Genomic DNA, 18366 nt, shown 5'->3' on the forward strand with positions numbered 1-18366 from the left:
GACATGTATTAATTACGATGAGAGTATAAGAGGCCAATATGAAAAACTTGTTCGGTCATGACACTATAACCATCATATTTGGAAGTCCTTTTAAGTTATTTAATTACATAATCCTGTATTGAATAACAAGTTACTTGGTCATCCCATTTTCTATGGTTTCTATGGTCTAAATTCTGGAAAAAAGAACTTGTTTTTCATACGGCATTCAGCAAAAGTCACACTCACATTCACACAATCTAAATTAGGGGTGGCAAACAGGCATGTCCGTCCCATTTAGGTCCATCCCGTAAAAGCCCGCGAAAAAATTGGACAGAGTAGGGCGGACATATTTGAGAGTGCGGTTTTAAAACTTTGTCCCGCCCTGCAAAAAGTGAGGACGGGACGGAGAAAACCCGCGGGCATTGAACCTTTTAGGCCTAAAAATAATAAAATTGTATGAAAAAGTTCATGCCCGCAAAAAAAACAGGATAGGTGGGACGGGCACATTAAAGGAAACGGGCCTAAAACCTTGTCTCGCCCCGCGAAAAAATGCGGGTAAAAAGGGTTTTCCCCGCGAGCGGGGCCGTTTTGCCACCCAATCATCAAATCAATTGGATGACCTACATTTCAAACTTGATAAATCATATCCAAATTAAAATATCAAAATATAAACTACGTTGGCACCACTTTAGCTGCACTAAAGTATGGGCATTTTTAATAGACACATGTGAAGGAGCACTAAATATTTTACAATCAACATTATGATTTGATAATAAAATATGCAAAAGTCCATCTTAAATCAATCCCAATAAATCATTTTCAATGATGAAACATGGATTAAAAGAAAGGCAACCTTAATGAACATGTATCTTTCTCTATCAATAAATCTCACATATTCACATTGCACATGCAAAGAGTGTTCATGAGGGATACTATTTTTTGTCCCTTACCTAAAAAGAGGGAAAGAGAATATTAATGAATTATTAGAGAGTAACACCACTACCTTTTTCTTTTTGCTTTTAATTGTATGTTTCTTCTTTATGTGTTTTTGCCTTCTTCTTTGATAGTGATTAATTAATATTTTGATAGTGATTAATTAATATGATGATATTGTGCTATTAAGAAATGTGGTCGGTCTAACTCAATCTTACAAAATCGGTTAGTAGGGTGAGGATTCCTCCCACTTATAAGTACATGTTTAGGTCATATATTATCTGATGTGGGACTCTTAATACACCCCTGTATGCCCAAGACTAGACAACTGGAGCGTGGAAATAAATGGTGGATGGTTCGATAGTGGAAATTATAATAGGTGACTCACCGGATCTTAAACGAAACTCTTGATATCATGTTAAAAAATATTAAAATAGGGTGAGGATTGTCCCCACTTATAAGCACAGGTTTAAGCCCCGATGTAGGACTCTTGACATGGACTCTTGACATGTGCTATCAATAGATGTTAAATTATAGTGATTGGGACATTTGTTTAATTGTTTTTATGAATTTGTTGTAAGTATTGTTTCACTTTTTTAAAAGTCAAATTATTTTTTAGATAGTATTAGTGCTTGTTTGGAAAATTTACATAATTCACTTAAGAGAAACAGCTTTTTTGTTACTTGAGTATCCAAATGGAGAAAGTTTGGCTGATAGTATAAAAATAAGCAATATTCTTTAGGTGTATTTGATCCATAGGTAAGGATAAATAAAAATAAGTTGAATAATAAAAGAATATATGATAACATATGAAAATAATTATCGGCTAAATTACAATTTTGTTCTATAAAAAATAAATTAAATAATAAAAGAATATATGATAATTATTTATTGACTAAATTACAATTTTGATCTGTCATTTTATTTATTTATAAAATCAATATCTTTAGTTTATTTTTAAAAAGTTTTAATCCTTCAATTTCATTACTGATATAAAAAAAATATAAGTGTAATATTTTTTAATAGGTGGTACATATTAAGTGATGTGGACAATGTCATTTGGATCATCTCATTTTACATGTCATTTTATTTTTTTAACCTAATATAATTTGAAAAAACTAATAAATAATAAAACAAAAATTGTAAAAAGAATGACATGTAATTGAAAGTGGCAGCATGGATCGAGGTTTCTTAGTGTTGGGGATTTAATAAAATAAATAAATAAAAACGGAAAATAGATAAGAAAATAAAATATTTATGAAAGCCAAATCGAAGAAGATGGTAATTAGATTTGACAACAAGCCCATTGCGAAAATCTACTTGAAAAATGATATTCCATCTTAAACCTATTGAAATCTAAGAAACAATTATGTTTTTGACTTGGAAATTAGGGATTTCAAAAAATAAAATAAAATAAAATTGAGTAACTAATTTTGTGAATTGACTAAAATAAATGAAAAAAAACTATAATTTTGTCTTATTTATTCTATTAATGCATATATAATATTTTATTTATTTGATAAATATTTGATAGTGAGTTAATATACTTGTTGTATTTATTATGGGAAAACTATTATTTAAAAGATTATTAATTATTTAATTAATTATTAACTTAAATTTATTATTTTTATTATTTATTTGTGTGTAATATTTAATATATTAATTAGAATTATTAAACTTATATTTTTAATTTGAAGAAGAATTGAATGAAAATATTTTAATAGAAAGTTTGAGTTATTTGATTTTATTTTACAAATACCGTATTGAATATCGAGATGAAAAATTTTATTTAAAGCGTTTCAGACACTAAATATATGATTGGACTAACATTGATTGATTGATGAATATATGTCAAGAATTTAACTTTTTAAATAAAATTTAAAGAGTTTAATTGTTATGTACTGTTAGTGTAAAAAAATTTACCACAACTATTTAATTATATTACTTTAAAAAAATTAAAATAAAAACCAAATACTTCCAATAAATTAACGGTTGTGATTCACTGACGGTGACGGTGTAAAACTTCTTTACACTATCCTTCAATGTATTTCAATTAAATTCAAATTTAAAAGGATTTATGTGTTTTGATCATTGTATTTTTTTCTTTTAAGATACATGGACCAAGTTTTGTAGATGTATGATAGATTAAACACATTATTCATGTCACATAAGATAAACATAGTGGCGAATCTATTAAGAAACTGGTGGGTGCCATAGCATCCCTCGCATTTTTATATGGTTATTAACTTAGGTGCTAAATATTAACATGTTTCTATTTGATGCAATGGTAAGAAGTATAATTTTGGCAAATAGATCTTCGGTTCAATTCCTTGAGGCAACTTCTTTATATTTATATTTAAAAAAATGACCATGCTAGAACTTGAACTTTAATCCAGGGGATGAGATTAAAAGTAAAACCAATTTTTATTTTATGTGATTTATTTGAAATAGTTTTGATAAAAATTTTTTTTGGCACCCCTAAGAAAATTTCACAAGATCCACCACTGGATAAACAACGAACACAATAATTCTTTAGCGACAGTCGACAAATTTGTTTAAAAGATTAGTAATGTAAACTTTTATAAACTTAAAAGGATTAAATTATTATTAAAAAGCTTTAAAAAACTAACTTGTCAAAAACTTCCAACTTAAGAGATTGTAATATTTATTTAAATTGAAATAAAATAAGTTTAAATTATTGCTTAATAGGTTTTACACTGAGACTGTATTTCAATTAATCTTTTGTAATATTTATTTAAATTAAGATAATATGATTAAGTTGTTCACATATCTGTGCAAAAAGAAGAGTTCTTCACATGATATTGTAGTAACCACTTTGTAAATGACTATACAATTTAATTTTTTTTTTTTTTTGGTTTTAATGTGAATAGTTAAGTTTGACTTCACATGTGAATGAGTGAAATGTTAAATTTATAAGAGAGAAGATTCATATATCTAATACTTTAAAGTTTTTGATGGAGATGTAACATATATCTCTCATATTTCAAACTTTCTCAAACTCCCCTACAAATAATGTCAAAAGCTTTGATTTGATATAATTTTTTTAGTATCCTCTATGGTTGAAGTTTTATCTGATCCTCCACATAAAAAAAAATACTCTTAGTGTTGTTTGGTAAAGTTTTTGTCTACAGAATTTTTTTTTGCTATAATGTCAAACTTTTCAAGTGCAATGAAGTTTGACTTAGATAAATTTGATGGAAGAATCAATTTTAACGTGGAAAATTCAAGTCAAATATATGTTGATACCATTAGGATTACATAAGACGTTGAAATGAAACATTTCTTTCATGGCCAACGAGAATTAACAGGAACTAAATTTTAGAGATTTGAGTACAATTCACATGTCTATGACTATGAATATTCTTGTGAATGTTTTGGTATTGTCGTATCCAAAGAGCTTTAGGAGAAATTTGAAGTTCTATATGTCAAGAAAAAGTTGTTTCAAATCAGTTGTTGTTAAATGAGCAGTTTCATAGTTTGTGTATGGATGAAAATACAAAGGTATTTGATCATCTAAGTGTTCTCAATTGTATTGTTTATGAATCAAAAAATATTTTAGTCAAGATTGATGACGTAGATAAAACTTTGAGACTCATATGGTCTCTTCCATCTTTCTACAAACATATTAAACTTGTTTTGATATATCAAAAGGAAGCTTAGAGTTTTGAAGAAGTTTCTAGTAAAATTATTTCTAAAGAAAGAAGTATTGAGAGTGAGGATAATACTTCATCAAACTATGTTGAAAATGTATCTGAGATATTGGGAATTGAGAGAGATTTGACATGTAAAGAATCTAGCATCTTAATTGAGTAGCGTCAACAAGAGTTACCAGTTAAATGTTAGCAATATCTTTCTCGCTTTAGGAAATGATGATATTTTTAAAAAATTGAGAAGCTTGTTCTTATAGTATCCGCAGTCATGGAAAAGGAAGAGCTATTTCTAAAGGATTAACACATGTGTATTGATTGAAAATAATGCAAAATGTATTGTGAGATTAAGTCGGTGGTTGAAGAACTTCTTTCTAACATGGAAGCTGCTTCATAAATTTTTCAGTATGATTAACATATGAAAATTGTGGGAATGTGTTAACTTCAAGTGAAGTATACTATTCTTCTAGTGGAGTATGATGCTTTTTGAAGAATGATTGTCAATGAAGACATTGTGAAAATTCTTGGAAGGATGTACCTTCAAGTAACTATATTTTTTATAAAGACATATGATAGTTATTTTGAACTATGATTGTATATGTAGACAATAGAAGTTAATGTATTATTTTCAATCAAGGTGAGAGTTATTGATGTTGGTTGAAAATATACATGTTAAAATAGTCTCACTTTGCTTAGTTTTGTACAGGAAGAGGTAGATCAATGCAATATAATAGACTCAAGTTCTTCATTAAAATATATATATCAATCAAAAGTATTGTAGCGTTCAAAAATTATAAGTGTGCATGGTATCCCTACAATGATAAGGGATACTTAGATACCTTAGTAGGTTCATAACAATTAAGGTGGTTAGGGCTAGTCCGCGACGGTGACGAGAGGCCCTTTATGGTGATGATTATGGTGGTATAAGAGACCAGCTTGTGAGGTGAGAGACTCTGTATTATGTGATATAATGGTTAAGTTATGATCTGTCCACCCTCTCTAAAGAGTTAGATACTTATAGAGGCTCTTGGACCTAAGGTTTAGTAAACCCTATAAAGTGGTAATGTTCCCCCTTAACTGAGGAGACGGTTGACCGACCAACTATTATACACACCATCTATCATAAAGGTGAGACCTTATACTTTGTAAAGGTAACGTTCGAGCAATGCTTTACTAGGCGAGGACGAGGACCCTAGTGTCGCTTCTCTTTGGGACCCTCACAAATATAGCACTACAAGTACTTTAAGTTTGTATTTGACTTTTTTCTTCTTTTCTCTTGTACTCTTATATTAGAGTGTTGTGAGGCATAGTTAAATATTTACTTTGAAGAGTGTTGATGTATCGAACCTTTAGGGTGATTAAGGGTATTTATGTATCGTAACAGTTTTTACATATTATTATTCATGTGTTATTGTCTTCCTTTATTTTTTTATGTTTATTTTCTTCCAACCAATGATATCAAAACTTTGGTTTACATTTATAATTGTTAGGGTGAAGTATGAGTGGTTAAATATATAAATGAAATATTAAAATTTACAAGAGAGAAGACCTATAAATTTAATGTATTAAAATTTTGGATTAGCATTCTATTTTATTAGGAAGATCCTAAAGTCCCACGTTGTTTGGAGATAGAGCATTAAAATAGTATATATAGAGGGACATTCCTCACTTTACCAACCGATTTTGTAAGGATGAGTTAGGTCAAACTCTAATATGATATCAGAGCCTATCGATCGGGCCATGGGCCGCCCACCATTAATATCCATGCACCAAGCCTAAAAAAGTGTTGAGCGTGAGGGGGTGTATTAGGAAGATTCTAAAGTCCCACATTAATTAGAGATAGAGCATTAAAATAGTATATATAAATGCACACTCCTCACCTTACCAACCGCTTTTGTAAGGATGAGTTAGGTCAAATTCTAATGTATTCTTATTCTTCTAAGTAAAGAGTTTATCCAATCAAAGAAATTTAATTTTTTCCCCTCTAATATTTTATTTTATTTTATTGTTCTTTATGTTCAATTGCATTGAATATATAGAATCTATCAATCAAAAGGCCTACTCACACATGCAAACACAAACACACTTAATCTAAGAAGATAATTTTGTCATATAAGACCGAAAACAAAAATTTAAGAAAGCTTGATTGAATTTAATTTAAGACCCACCGATTAGAATGTGACCCATTATGCATAATTATAAAGTGTTTATTATATTAGTGATGGAGGATATCTTGTCTTCATCTTTTGATTATTTTGCACTATTCCATACGTGTACTTTGCACATGGAATTTTTCTGCTCCTAACATAAATTGGAACATAAGGATTCTTGCCAGATGCTTTTGCCTTCATTTTCAAGTTTGTTTGCACTTCAAGTTGTCCATTCAATGCACCTATCTCACTCTCAACTAATAAAAAACAAAAATGTCCTTTAACTCTTAAAAATACTTTGAGATAAGTTACTATAAACAATGTTTTTTTTTTTTTATGAATTCAATGTCAAATTATAAGTACTCATTAAATAGATTCATTCTATAAAGTTTTATAAATATTTAAAATGAATTGATACTTTGTTAAATAAAATATGAATGGTTATATCAATGGTATATGCCATGATAATGATTAACAATTGAATTAATAATATTTATAATATTTATTGTGTATATTTAGTTATTACGCGGAGTGATTTATCTCAAATTACAAAGAGATGTATCTATTCTATATATAGTGTAAAAATGATAAGATCGATGATATCAAAAACATAAGATTGATGGTGTCTATGGCTATTAAAATGATAATTATTTCTTCATTGAAAACAATATTTAGCTTTGAATCTTCACCCATGTTTAGGATATTAGTTGAAGCTATCATATTCGACTTTCTATTCAAATATATGCAAATGTTGGAGATTGTTTTTTCTAAATTTATAATTCTAGGAGGTTTTATCAAGGATTTAAAATTCGTGTACATTCTTATCATAGACTTTAGTTAAATAAACAACTCTTTGAAGAAATATACTATTTTAACTTTATAAAAATTGATTCTGATGCGAGAATGGAGCAAGACAAGGATATCCAATTTTGTTTGGGGAAAATTTTGGGTTTAATTATTTATTTTCATTTGGGTTTAGAGCAAGAAACTTGCTTTTAATTGGGATTTGGATTTTATTTTATCTATCTTTAATTTTTTTTATTAAAATCTTTTATCTTAAAAACTTTAAACTTTTTTTATATTTACAATTTGATGGGTCATCATGAGGGAGAAGTATTCATATTGTGTCAAAGACTCGGCTAAAGGTCAAAGATTCACTAAAACAAGTGAGATAGAAATTACATATTCATCCAAAACCTTGAGACAATGTGTGTATGAATCCTCTCACTAATTAAGTGTTCATTTCCACTTTTCAAAACAATGCATGACTTATAAAACTCAAACTTGTTTCTCAACACAATTCACTCTTACACTTCTTGTGTTTAGAGCCATTTGTCAAACAAGTGGTATCATGGTCTAACTCCCTTGCAAAGACTAATTATCTCAAAGGGAAGGATGATTGTAAACCATTCACTAAGCAAACCTCTATCTTTGATGGGTCACTTATGCCCTCGACAAAAATTATTCATCAGTAGGAAAAATTAGATAATTATATCAGTGGCAAGATTTGGTTCCTGCATTGAGGGGATGTCAGTTATCTTCTTCCTCGTGTACACCAAATGACTTCATGACTTTCTACTCCTTTCTTGAGGTTGTTAAATCGTGGTGCTGAATTAAGTAGAGGTGTCTGGAGTGATGTACAAAGATGCCAAAAGTTATGTCTTGATAACCTTCATATGAAGACTAGGTTGCTAAAGGTTACAAGGTGTGCTATAATTGAGGAGTGCATGAAGACTGCTGGAGTATTGCTATACTTCTGTTTAATTTATGCTTTTGTTGCTGAAATCTGATTGAAATATGTAAATTTGTTTTTGCTAAAATTTACAAAGAGGGAGATTGTTAATTCTCAGATTTTATGATTGACATTAATTTTAGTAAAACAAATTAGACAACAACATATTAAATAGGACTTATTAACTTGCTAAGAAGAACATGTTGAACAAGAAGTCCTATTTTATGAAGAAACATGTTGAGTTTAGATATGTTCTATCAACTGAAGCAACATGTCAGACAAGATGTCTTATGTAAAGTCACTCAACATCGTAATTGTTTGGGCTGGAAAATTTGATCAATTTAAGATTCAACAGATGCAGAATATTTGAAGAATATTATGAAATCCTATATGGCGCTAAATTTGAGGATAAAAGATTTTATCTGTTTTTGAAGATGTACCCATAGTTTCTAAATATGAAGAATATTTAGGAAGCTAATGATTGCATACCTATTTTTGTGGAGAATCGTGTGCAAATTTTCAGCAGTCTCCTTCCTGCGTTTTGAAGCTCAAATCTAGTCCAGAGGCGTACTTTAAATAGAAGACTGCAAACCTAATTGAAGGTAGAACTTACGGAAAATAGGTTAGGTTTTGTGTGTTAATTGTGAGCCTCTCTAATATGATCTTGATAGAAGAGTTGGATGTTTTCATTGAGTTGTAATTTCTGTCATGCATTCATAAGTTGTTAAGTATTGAATGTATGTATGTCACTTAGTATCGTTGATACATTGTTCTAAGTGTGTGTTGCTTGTGTTTCAAGCTATTGTTCTTGATCAAAGCTTTTAAGCAAGATCAAGTATTCTTGATTCAGAGGTTCTTAATATAGTGTTTCTTGTAATTGAAGATTAAGGTCAAAGGCCGTCAATATCAGTAACAGGGATTTTTATTGTGAGACATCACTGCGGTGATTGAAAGTGAGAGTGGTTTCTCTTATCTAAGAAGATCTTAGGTAGAAGTTGCACTAGGTAGGATTAAGTGAGAAGTTATAAACTAGAGTTTATTTAGCTTTGAATTGATACTGCTAATAATGGATTTCCTTCCTGGCTTGATAGCCCTCAGAGTAGGTGTTGTTGTACACCGAACTGGGTTAACAATTATGTTTGTTCAATTACTTTCTAGCATTGTTTTAAATCACGGATATTTGTCCATTGCATGTTGTTCAGAGATCAATGTCTCGATATTTCTTATGACATCGGATATCTGAAAACCAGAATTTCAATTTATACTGATTTGGCGCGTCGTCGTCACTTGCACTAAATTCAGGCTCTGATGCTAAACCATCAGAAATTATTATAGTATTCCATTATAGAAAATTAATACACTTTCATTTTTTACATATTATAATCATAGATTAAAGCTAAAATACTAAGAATTAACTACTAAGTTATACTGTTATATTTCTTAATTTTCCCTCAACTGCACGCAGCTCACAAGGCTGCAAAAAACTCCAAGATCCACGGTCTTGAATACATACACCTTCCCAAATATTCATGCACTCTAAGATCATGTTCCACAACAATCTTCATTTGATTCTACCGAGATTCCCTTGTATGATTCTTGAACTACTAATATATACTAGAAACTCCAAAACCTCTCGTAGAAGACTTCTAATTTTTTCAATGGAGTTCAATCACCATAAAAAACAAACCCGACTTTTCTATTTGAAAAAAATTCACAAAAACATTAGAACATCTAATGAATCACATCACAATAAGAACTCATACTTTCCTAAAGTTAAGAAACACTGATACTCATCAATGATGTTTTAGAGTTTGAGGTAAAAGATGAAGTTTCGGAAAATCTCACACCAAATAACTTTTTGACTCAAGATATTAACGCATAATTTTTTTATTTTCTTTTATTTTATCAAACTAATTTTTAAACAATATATAGAAAAAGCTATTAAACCAAATTGAACTCCCATTTTTTTTATTTTTTCACTACTTTCACATATTTCCCTTAGAATAAGAATGCGCATAAATAGTCAATTTGTCTAGTGGTTCTATAAACATGGAACACAGGTACAATGTCAAAATTTTAAGTTTCACTCAATTTTGATTGTTTCTAATATATTCATAACTATTTTATGATCCCTTGCAGACTTGATAAAAATTTGTATTTCTCATATTTGATTCAACTAACCTTTATCAGATAAAGGGGAATTCACATTACCCTAAATTTGTTTGCTTGTGTTTTTGGCTAAGAAACAATTTATATATTCTATGTCATTCAAAATCAGCAAGACTTGCTATAAATAAAATGTGAGCTCCCCTTAACCAATAACTAGTTAGAAGAATATGAAAAAAAACTAAATATTATTAAATCGAATCCTTTTCAAGTCTACTAGGGCATTTCATAGTTGTTAAGACTTTAAACTTAGTTAAAATGTAGTTTGACTAAATTACTGGACATTGTGATCATGTTTTATAATGATAGCACAATAAACCAAAGAAATCGGAGATTGTGGAACCATGATCTATAGAAGCTACACACTAGAGAAAAGATCAACAAAACATATCATGATAAAGAAGACATTAAGTAAAATATAGGGAATCACATATCTCAAGTAGATGGATCACTCATACATTACACATAAATATAATGATTTGTTGAAGTATACCTTTAAAGCTTAAGTGATGAAGAAAAAAAAAACATGTTTTGAGATTACATAAACCATAAATCAACCTGGAAGTTGTAACACCTCATATTCATTAACATTAAATTATTAAAATGACTAATATTAAATATTCCTTGTATTTCCACGCTTAAGCCCTTTTATTCCATTGCACACAAACTAATACTTTCACTAAGTACGAATTTTTATAAAATTATGAAGATTAGTTAAGAGTAGGAGTATTGAAGAATAAAAATGGAATTAAGGGTTAAGACGAGGGCGAAAAGAGTCTTTTTCTAAGGGGATATTTAGACCCTTAAGAAATAAGGAAATGAGATTTCTCACTTTCATTCTCATAACTTTAGAGAGAGAAGAGTATGCAAGGTAAAGAGATTGAGTGGCACAAGCATGGATAGGAACAAAAAAGGAGTGCCTTAAATAGAGTCTCATCCTTAAAGGAGCTGATTTCCACAATCCGTAAGTGCAAGAAGTAGAGGCATCAAATTCACTTATTTTAATCTCTTCCATCCACTACCCCTATTATTTATTCAGAGACAAGGTTAATGTGAATTATCCCCTTTTCCCTGATCTCATGTCTCATAGCATGAACCATAAGTTTCAATGTTTCAATGTGATGCATGCATGTCTATATTGTGTGATTTGCTTATGTGAATGGTAATCATTATGCTATTTTGTATGATGATGAACTTAAGTTCATCTGTAATATGCTAGGAAGGACTAGACAAGCAAGGAATGAGAGTTGATTTAGGTATGAACATGTTTGCTTGTAGGAAAAGCAAGGAGGAAGATGTATAAAAGAATGCAGAGAATGGGTGTTTTATGGATGTAATTAAAATTACGAACTTCCTTTAATCCTCTCTGGTTGCATGCCAAGGATATCCATTTGAAGGAATCAGGGCCTGGTAATATTACGCTCGTAATTAAAATTATGTTCTTCCCGTAATCCTCACTAGCCCATGGTAAATACCATAGTATCATGTACTAACCTTGGTTTAGTATTAAGGGACTTTTACTACTACTTAGGCACTCATGGGCTCTTCTGTAGTCTAGAATTACCTATAATCATGTGCACATCTTGACTTGTCATCTCATTGAAGTTAAAGAACTCATATAAGTGAAGATTAAGCATTCATACTATGATTATCCTATAATCATATCTATGTCATAATGCAATATTGTTTAAACTTTAAACTAGTATGTGATATAATTTTACTTAACTTAGTCATTTATTTGAGAATTCATAAGGTTGAAGTAGTGGTATGACTTAATACTTACAATGGTTATGTGAGAATAATACGACCCGCCTTTTTTAAACGAGTTCTCAATTTATATGAAGGGACAAATAAGTCATGGTAAGCGGGGAACCTCTTAAATTTTTGTACAAAAATTTGGTCCATTGCAAGAATCAGACTAGTAATTGCTATAGTTTCAAATAGGAGTTGGCCCCTGATAGATTTAGATATAATATCTACTTTTCTGAATGGTCCATTGCAAGAAGAAGTCTATGTGTTATAGCCTCTTGGATTTATGATAGAAAATAGAGAAGGGATGGTGTACAAGTTGCATAAATATTTGTATGGACTTAAACAAGCTCCAAGAGCTCGCAATTTGGAAGTTGATTAATTTTTCAAGCATCAGGGATTTAGAAAATGCGACATGGAGTATGGCTTGTATGTGAGACATACCTCTTATGGCAATGTGATTCTGATGTGTCTTTATGTAGATGCATATTGCTAACAAGAAGTTGTATTTCTGAGATAAACAAGTTCAATAAGGCGTTGATGAGTGCGTTTGATATGACTGGTCTTGGAAATATGATATATTTTTTTAGGATGAAGTTTCTACGCTCTGAAAAGGGAATCATTATGCATCATCTGAAGTATGAACTTGAGTTGCTGAAGAGGTTTGATCTGATGAATAGTAAGTCTGCTGTCACACCTGCATAAACAACCCATAAGCTAAAATCTGTCCAGATGGTCAGAATGTAGATGCTACAACAATCAAACTGTTGGTTGGCTCTCTGAAATATTTGTGTAATATCAGCCTTGACATATGTTATGCATTTGGTATGATGAGTAGATTTACGAGTAAACCAAAGTGGTCATATTACCAAGTTGCAGTCAGAATCCTCAGGTATGTAATGGGAACTCTGAAGCATGAAGTTTTGTTTCCATCTGAAGAGTCAGATGCTAGGAGCTAATTTTCTATTCAGACTCTGACTGGTGTGAAGAAAAAGTTGATAGTAGAAGCATTACATGTTACATGTTTATTGGTGCTCAAATTTCTTGGTGTTCCAAGAAGCAACCAGTGGTTGCATTCTCAACCTGTGAAGCTGAATACATTGTTCGAGCTTTGTCATCTTGTCAAGTTGTTTGGAGGATGAATTTGCTGCAAGAACTCAAGTTCAAGGTGAGCAAACCAGACAGGTTGATGATTGATAACAACTCAGCAATAAACCTTGCCAAGAACTCAGTGTTGCATGGGAGAAGCAAGCATATAGATACTAAGTATTATTTTTTGCTTAATCAAGTTCAGAATGGAGTGCTTGAAGTTGTTCACCGTAGCACTCAAAAGCAACTTGCATATATGCTAACAAAAGCTATCAAGACCGAACGCTTCATCAATTTGAGGGATGAAATTTGTGTTGTTGATCTTTAAACATAAATATGGATTAAGGAATGGTGTTGAAATGTAATCCAAATTCAAGATAGCTTTAGTTCCATTTACATTAGACTTTAGTTTGCATTTGAATTTAATCTAGTTAGCAACTATATATTTGGGTGTTAGTATATAAACTCACTGATAATTGCATTTGTAACAAAATTTAATTTTTACATTTTGAGATAGAAAATTAATTATAATGTACGATTCTTTCATCTTATTTTTTTTCATCTTGTGCTTCAATTTAGATTTTCATCTTATTTTTTTTCATCTTGTGCTTCAATTTAGATTTTCATCTTATTTAGATTTTCCGTTGTTAACTCCAATAGCAAAATAAAAAATTTCAATAGATTTGTTTTAATTGTTTAATGGAAATCTTCAAAATGAATTTTAACTTCCAAAAAGAGATAAGTCAAATAAAAGGCTTTTTAATTCTATAATGGGTGCTAGTACTATTTGGTTTGAGATTTTAAAATGATCCATTGACGTAATTGAATTCAATGTAATTTGGAAAACCAAGAAGTCACTTGATGAAAAAGTTGCGTCAAGGTATCAAACACACTTTGCCCATAGTTTACTTTGATTATAAGTAATGCATGTAGTAATAATAATTTATAAGCAACACAATTATTTGAAACCATAGACGTGCAATTAATTTTCTTCCAAAATAACTAAGCTTCTTGTTGAAAGTAAAAAACCTATTTATTGAATCCACCCATATTTGTTTAATTTCAAGTCATCAAATTTCAACTTCTAGTGTTTATGATGTTTAATGTAATTAGTCTAAATTGTCAACTTTGTGATGCATTATCTATTAACCTCTTATAAGAAGTAGTAATGATATTTAACATTCCACATATGTTTATAGGTTAAAAAACTGATATTATTAGGTTAGACATCGTACTAAAGTTTGAATTTTAATTTTTATAATTATGTGTATTATAGTTTTTAATAGTTTTATAACGATTTGATCACCGATATAAAAGAAAATAGTAATAGCATGATATGTAGTATAAAATTAGTAAAAATAAGTTATAATTTGACTCCAAATTCATTGAATAAATTAGTAACCCCAAAATCATTGAATCTAGGATTATGAAAATTCAAACTCCTAAGAATCTCACATGCTTTCTAATGGTATAAATTTGAGGAGTCCCTTTATAGCAAATAAAAAAGCCTCAAAATTTTATCCAATGCATTTGCACATTCAACCAACCAACCATTATATGTTCCTTAATTCTCAAAGCTTGAAACCCAATTAAAAAAGAGAGAACTTTCCTCCACACAACTATATTCTTAAACAAAGAGTTCCTACATTAAAAATATTAATCAAAAAGAAAACTCCTAAATTTAAGGATCTCCAACCAATCAAAATCATCATTATATTAAGAGATAGATGAAAAAAAAATAGACATCTTTTTTACTACCCATCCACTTGTATTGGTTTTCTTGAATGTGACACTTATTGATTTTTCTATGAGGCAAAAAAAGAAAAGTCTCTAACAACACAAACCCAAATCTAAATCATCTTAATTCATTGAATACTATTTTTCACCTCCTTGATTCACATGTTCTCAAAGAACATTCAACTTCTTCTATTCTTAATTCAATTTTGTTCTTGGAATCACTTTTTTTTTAATCCGTGAAACTATTGAAAAACAAAAGTGTGCCCACCACCACCTCTAACCTATTCCTACAAGAAACAAGATTCCCAATAAAGAAAAAAACCCTAAAAAATTATTTTAAAAAATCAAAAAGGAAAAAGAAAAGCCAACTCACCAACTCCAAAATAAAATTTAAAAAAAAAAACATTTTTTTATTTTCATTTTCCTTATAGTTTTTAATTTTGGTTCTTCTCATCACTCTCCTCAATCTCACAAACACAAACACCATAGAATTTTCATAAAAAGAAACCCTAATTTGAAATTTCTGAGAAACACAGATTTGGGGGAAACCAGAGAACGAATTCAGAACTTTCAATCGGCATCGAGATTTGAAGTTATCAAGGAAGAGAAATCTTGGGTTCCTTTCAAAATCTGAAATTTTTCTCTCTATCTCTCTGGGTGCTACCAATCATTTACCTACGGTTTTTCCTTCCAAAATCTGACATTTTTATGAGAAAATGTCTCAGCTGAAGCAAATGTCGCACGCCGACAACAGTGCTCCGTCGACGCCGGGGAAGTTCAAGATGGAGAAAGCTTCTTACTTCAACCGTGTACGGTGGCACACTTCTCCGGCGAAGCTTGCTCTTTGGACCTTTGTTTTCTCAGCTGCAATCTTGATCTTCTTTTTCCGATCTCCGGCGACATCTTCTATTCCGGCGGATCCCTCTCGGCGGTCTCTGAGAAGTCCTTCCAACTGGGGTGGTCCGGTTTGGGAGAAACGCGTCCGTTCCTCCGCGAGGGTCCGGTCCAGAAACGGGTTCTCCGTTCTTGTGACCGGAGCCGCTGGTTTCGTCGGAACACATGTCTCCGCGGCGCTGAAGCGCCGCGGAGACGGTGTTCTGGGGATTGATAACTTCAATGACTATTATGACCCTTCTTTGAAGCGTGCAAGGCAAGCTCTTTTGGAGAGAACCGGTGTTTACATTGTGGAAGGTGATATCAATGATGCTGCTTTGTTAAGGAAGCTTTTTGAGGTTGTTCCTTTTACTCATGTCATGCATTTGGCTGCTCAAGCTGGTGTGAGGTATGCTATGGAGAATCCTGGTTCTTATGTTCATAGTAACATTGCTGGTTTTGTTAATTTGCTTGAAGTTTGTAAAACTGTTAACCCTCAACCTTCAATTGTTTGGGCTAGTTCTAGTTCTGTTTATGGATTGAATACTAAGGTGCCTTTTTCTGAGAAGGATAGAACAGATCAACCTGCTAGTTTGTATGCTGCTACTAAGAAAGCCGGCGAAGAAATCGCGCATACTTATAATCATATATACGGTCTTTCGTTAACCGGATTGCGGTTTTTCACTGTTTACGGTCCTTGGGGTAGACCTGATATGGCTTACTTCTTTTTCACTAGAGATATTTTGAAGGGGAAGACAATTTCCATTTTCGAGGGAGCGAATCATGGGACTGTTGCAAGGGATTTTACTTATATAGATGATATCGTGAGAGGGTGTTTAGGTGCTTTGGATACTGCCGAGAAGAGTACCGGAAGTGGCGGGAAGAAGAGGGCGCCGGCTCAGTTGAGGGTTTTCAATTTGGGGAATACTTCGCCCGTTCCTGTTTCCGATCTCGTGAGTATTTTGGAGAGGCTGTTGAAGACTAAGGCGAAGAGGAATATTATGAAGTTGCCGAGGAACGGGGACGTCCAGTTTACTCATGCGAATATTAGCTACGCGCAGGGAGAGCTCGGTTATAAGCCGGTGACAGATCTTCAGACCGGTTTGAAGAAATTCGTGAGGTGGTACATGAATTACTATTCCGGTGGGAAGAAAGCCGTCGAGTGATGATGATGATGATGGATTCTTTTTTTTATATAGGATCTATGAATTCTTGTTCATTACGATTCTTGTGATTGTTCTTCCGTTAGCATTTTATCTGCCTGTGTTGCTCGAATCACCATGTTTCATACACTTTGTCAAAGCCGCGCCTTTTTTACGAAGGAACCTCTTGTAACCTGCACTGCGAAAGTTTTGTTGTTGGTGGAGAGACTCGAGATTATTCGCCCGGGCACCCTATTTTCCAGTGTCAAAGAAAACAAGATACATCATCTCATATTCTCTTTTATTCTTTCTTTTTTTCTCTCCTCTCAATGTAATTGTTGTAGTTTTAGAAATGTAGCATTCATGAACGACGATAGCGCATATGCTGATTCATCGTGGCAGTGTATAATTTGTTAAGGAAAATGAGTAAAATCATCATACAATAGTTTGATTTCCAGTTTTCGAACTGATTGAATCAATAAGACATGTATTTTATTTGCATATGTAATTTTTCATCTATAAATGGACTCTTGTATTATTACTTCCGCGCATAGATAGCTCTAGTTCTTTCTGTTTCGCTATTAACATTTTTGAATCGGTTCTTTCACACCAGACGGCAAACACGCCCTTTCCTCTGGTGTGAAAGAACCGATTCGAATAGTTGTTGTTTTGGTAGTGATGAATATGATAGATTGAGTTACTATATTTGGAACTTGCATGTTATCAATTACTTTTTCCCATATGTGATCTGAGTTAGATTAGGATATAAATTGATTGTAAACTAAGCAAATTAAGTTATGTATTGATTAAGCAAATAGATGTTTTTGGGAAGTGTTGCTAGATTAAGAAAACTCAATTTTACACAACTCTCCATCAAAAACTACATGCATGACTCAAACTCAAGTTCAAAATGTGACAGAAAAAGTTATCAATCTTTTCATGAATTTGACAGACAGGTTAACTGTTGTTATAGGTTTCTGAATGAACAAGTTGATGTCACATTCATTTTCTGAATCTGCTACAATTCTTCTGAGCAAGGTATAGTGATAGTTGAACATATGCATGCACCTTGATTACATGTGATACTAGTTTAATAAGTGTTATGTGTTGATATATTTTTAATAATAAATATTCAACCAACCATTTTG

At 31.5% G+C, this 18366-nt stretch overlaps 1 protein-coding gene across 1 annotated transcript; it reads left to right on the top strand.

Moving 5' to 3' along the window:
- The first annotated feature begins 15311 nt into the window (after positions 1-15311).
- LOC131601486 (UDP-glucuronate 4-epimerase 3) lies at positions 15312-17741 on the top strand. The gene has a single exon (XM_058873316.1). It carries the CDS (start codon positions 15920-15922, stop codon positions 17240-17242), a length of 1323 nt encoding a protein of 440 aa, XP_058729299.1. The 5' UTR covers positions 15312-15919; the 3' UTR covers positions 17243-17741.
- Positions 17742-18366: the final 625 nt, after the last annotated feature.

Source organism: Vicia villosa, linkage group LG5 (genome assembly GCF_029867415.1).
Source record: "Vicia villosa cultivar HV-30 ecotype Madison, WI linkage group LG5, Vvil1.0, whole genome shotgun sequence".
NCBI classification, from domain to species: domain Eukaryota; kingdom Viridiplantae; phylum Streptophyta; class Magnoliopsida; order Fabales; family Fabaceae; genus Vicia; species Vicia villosa.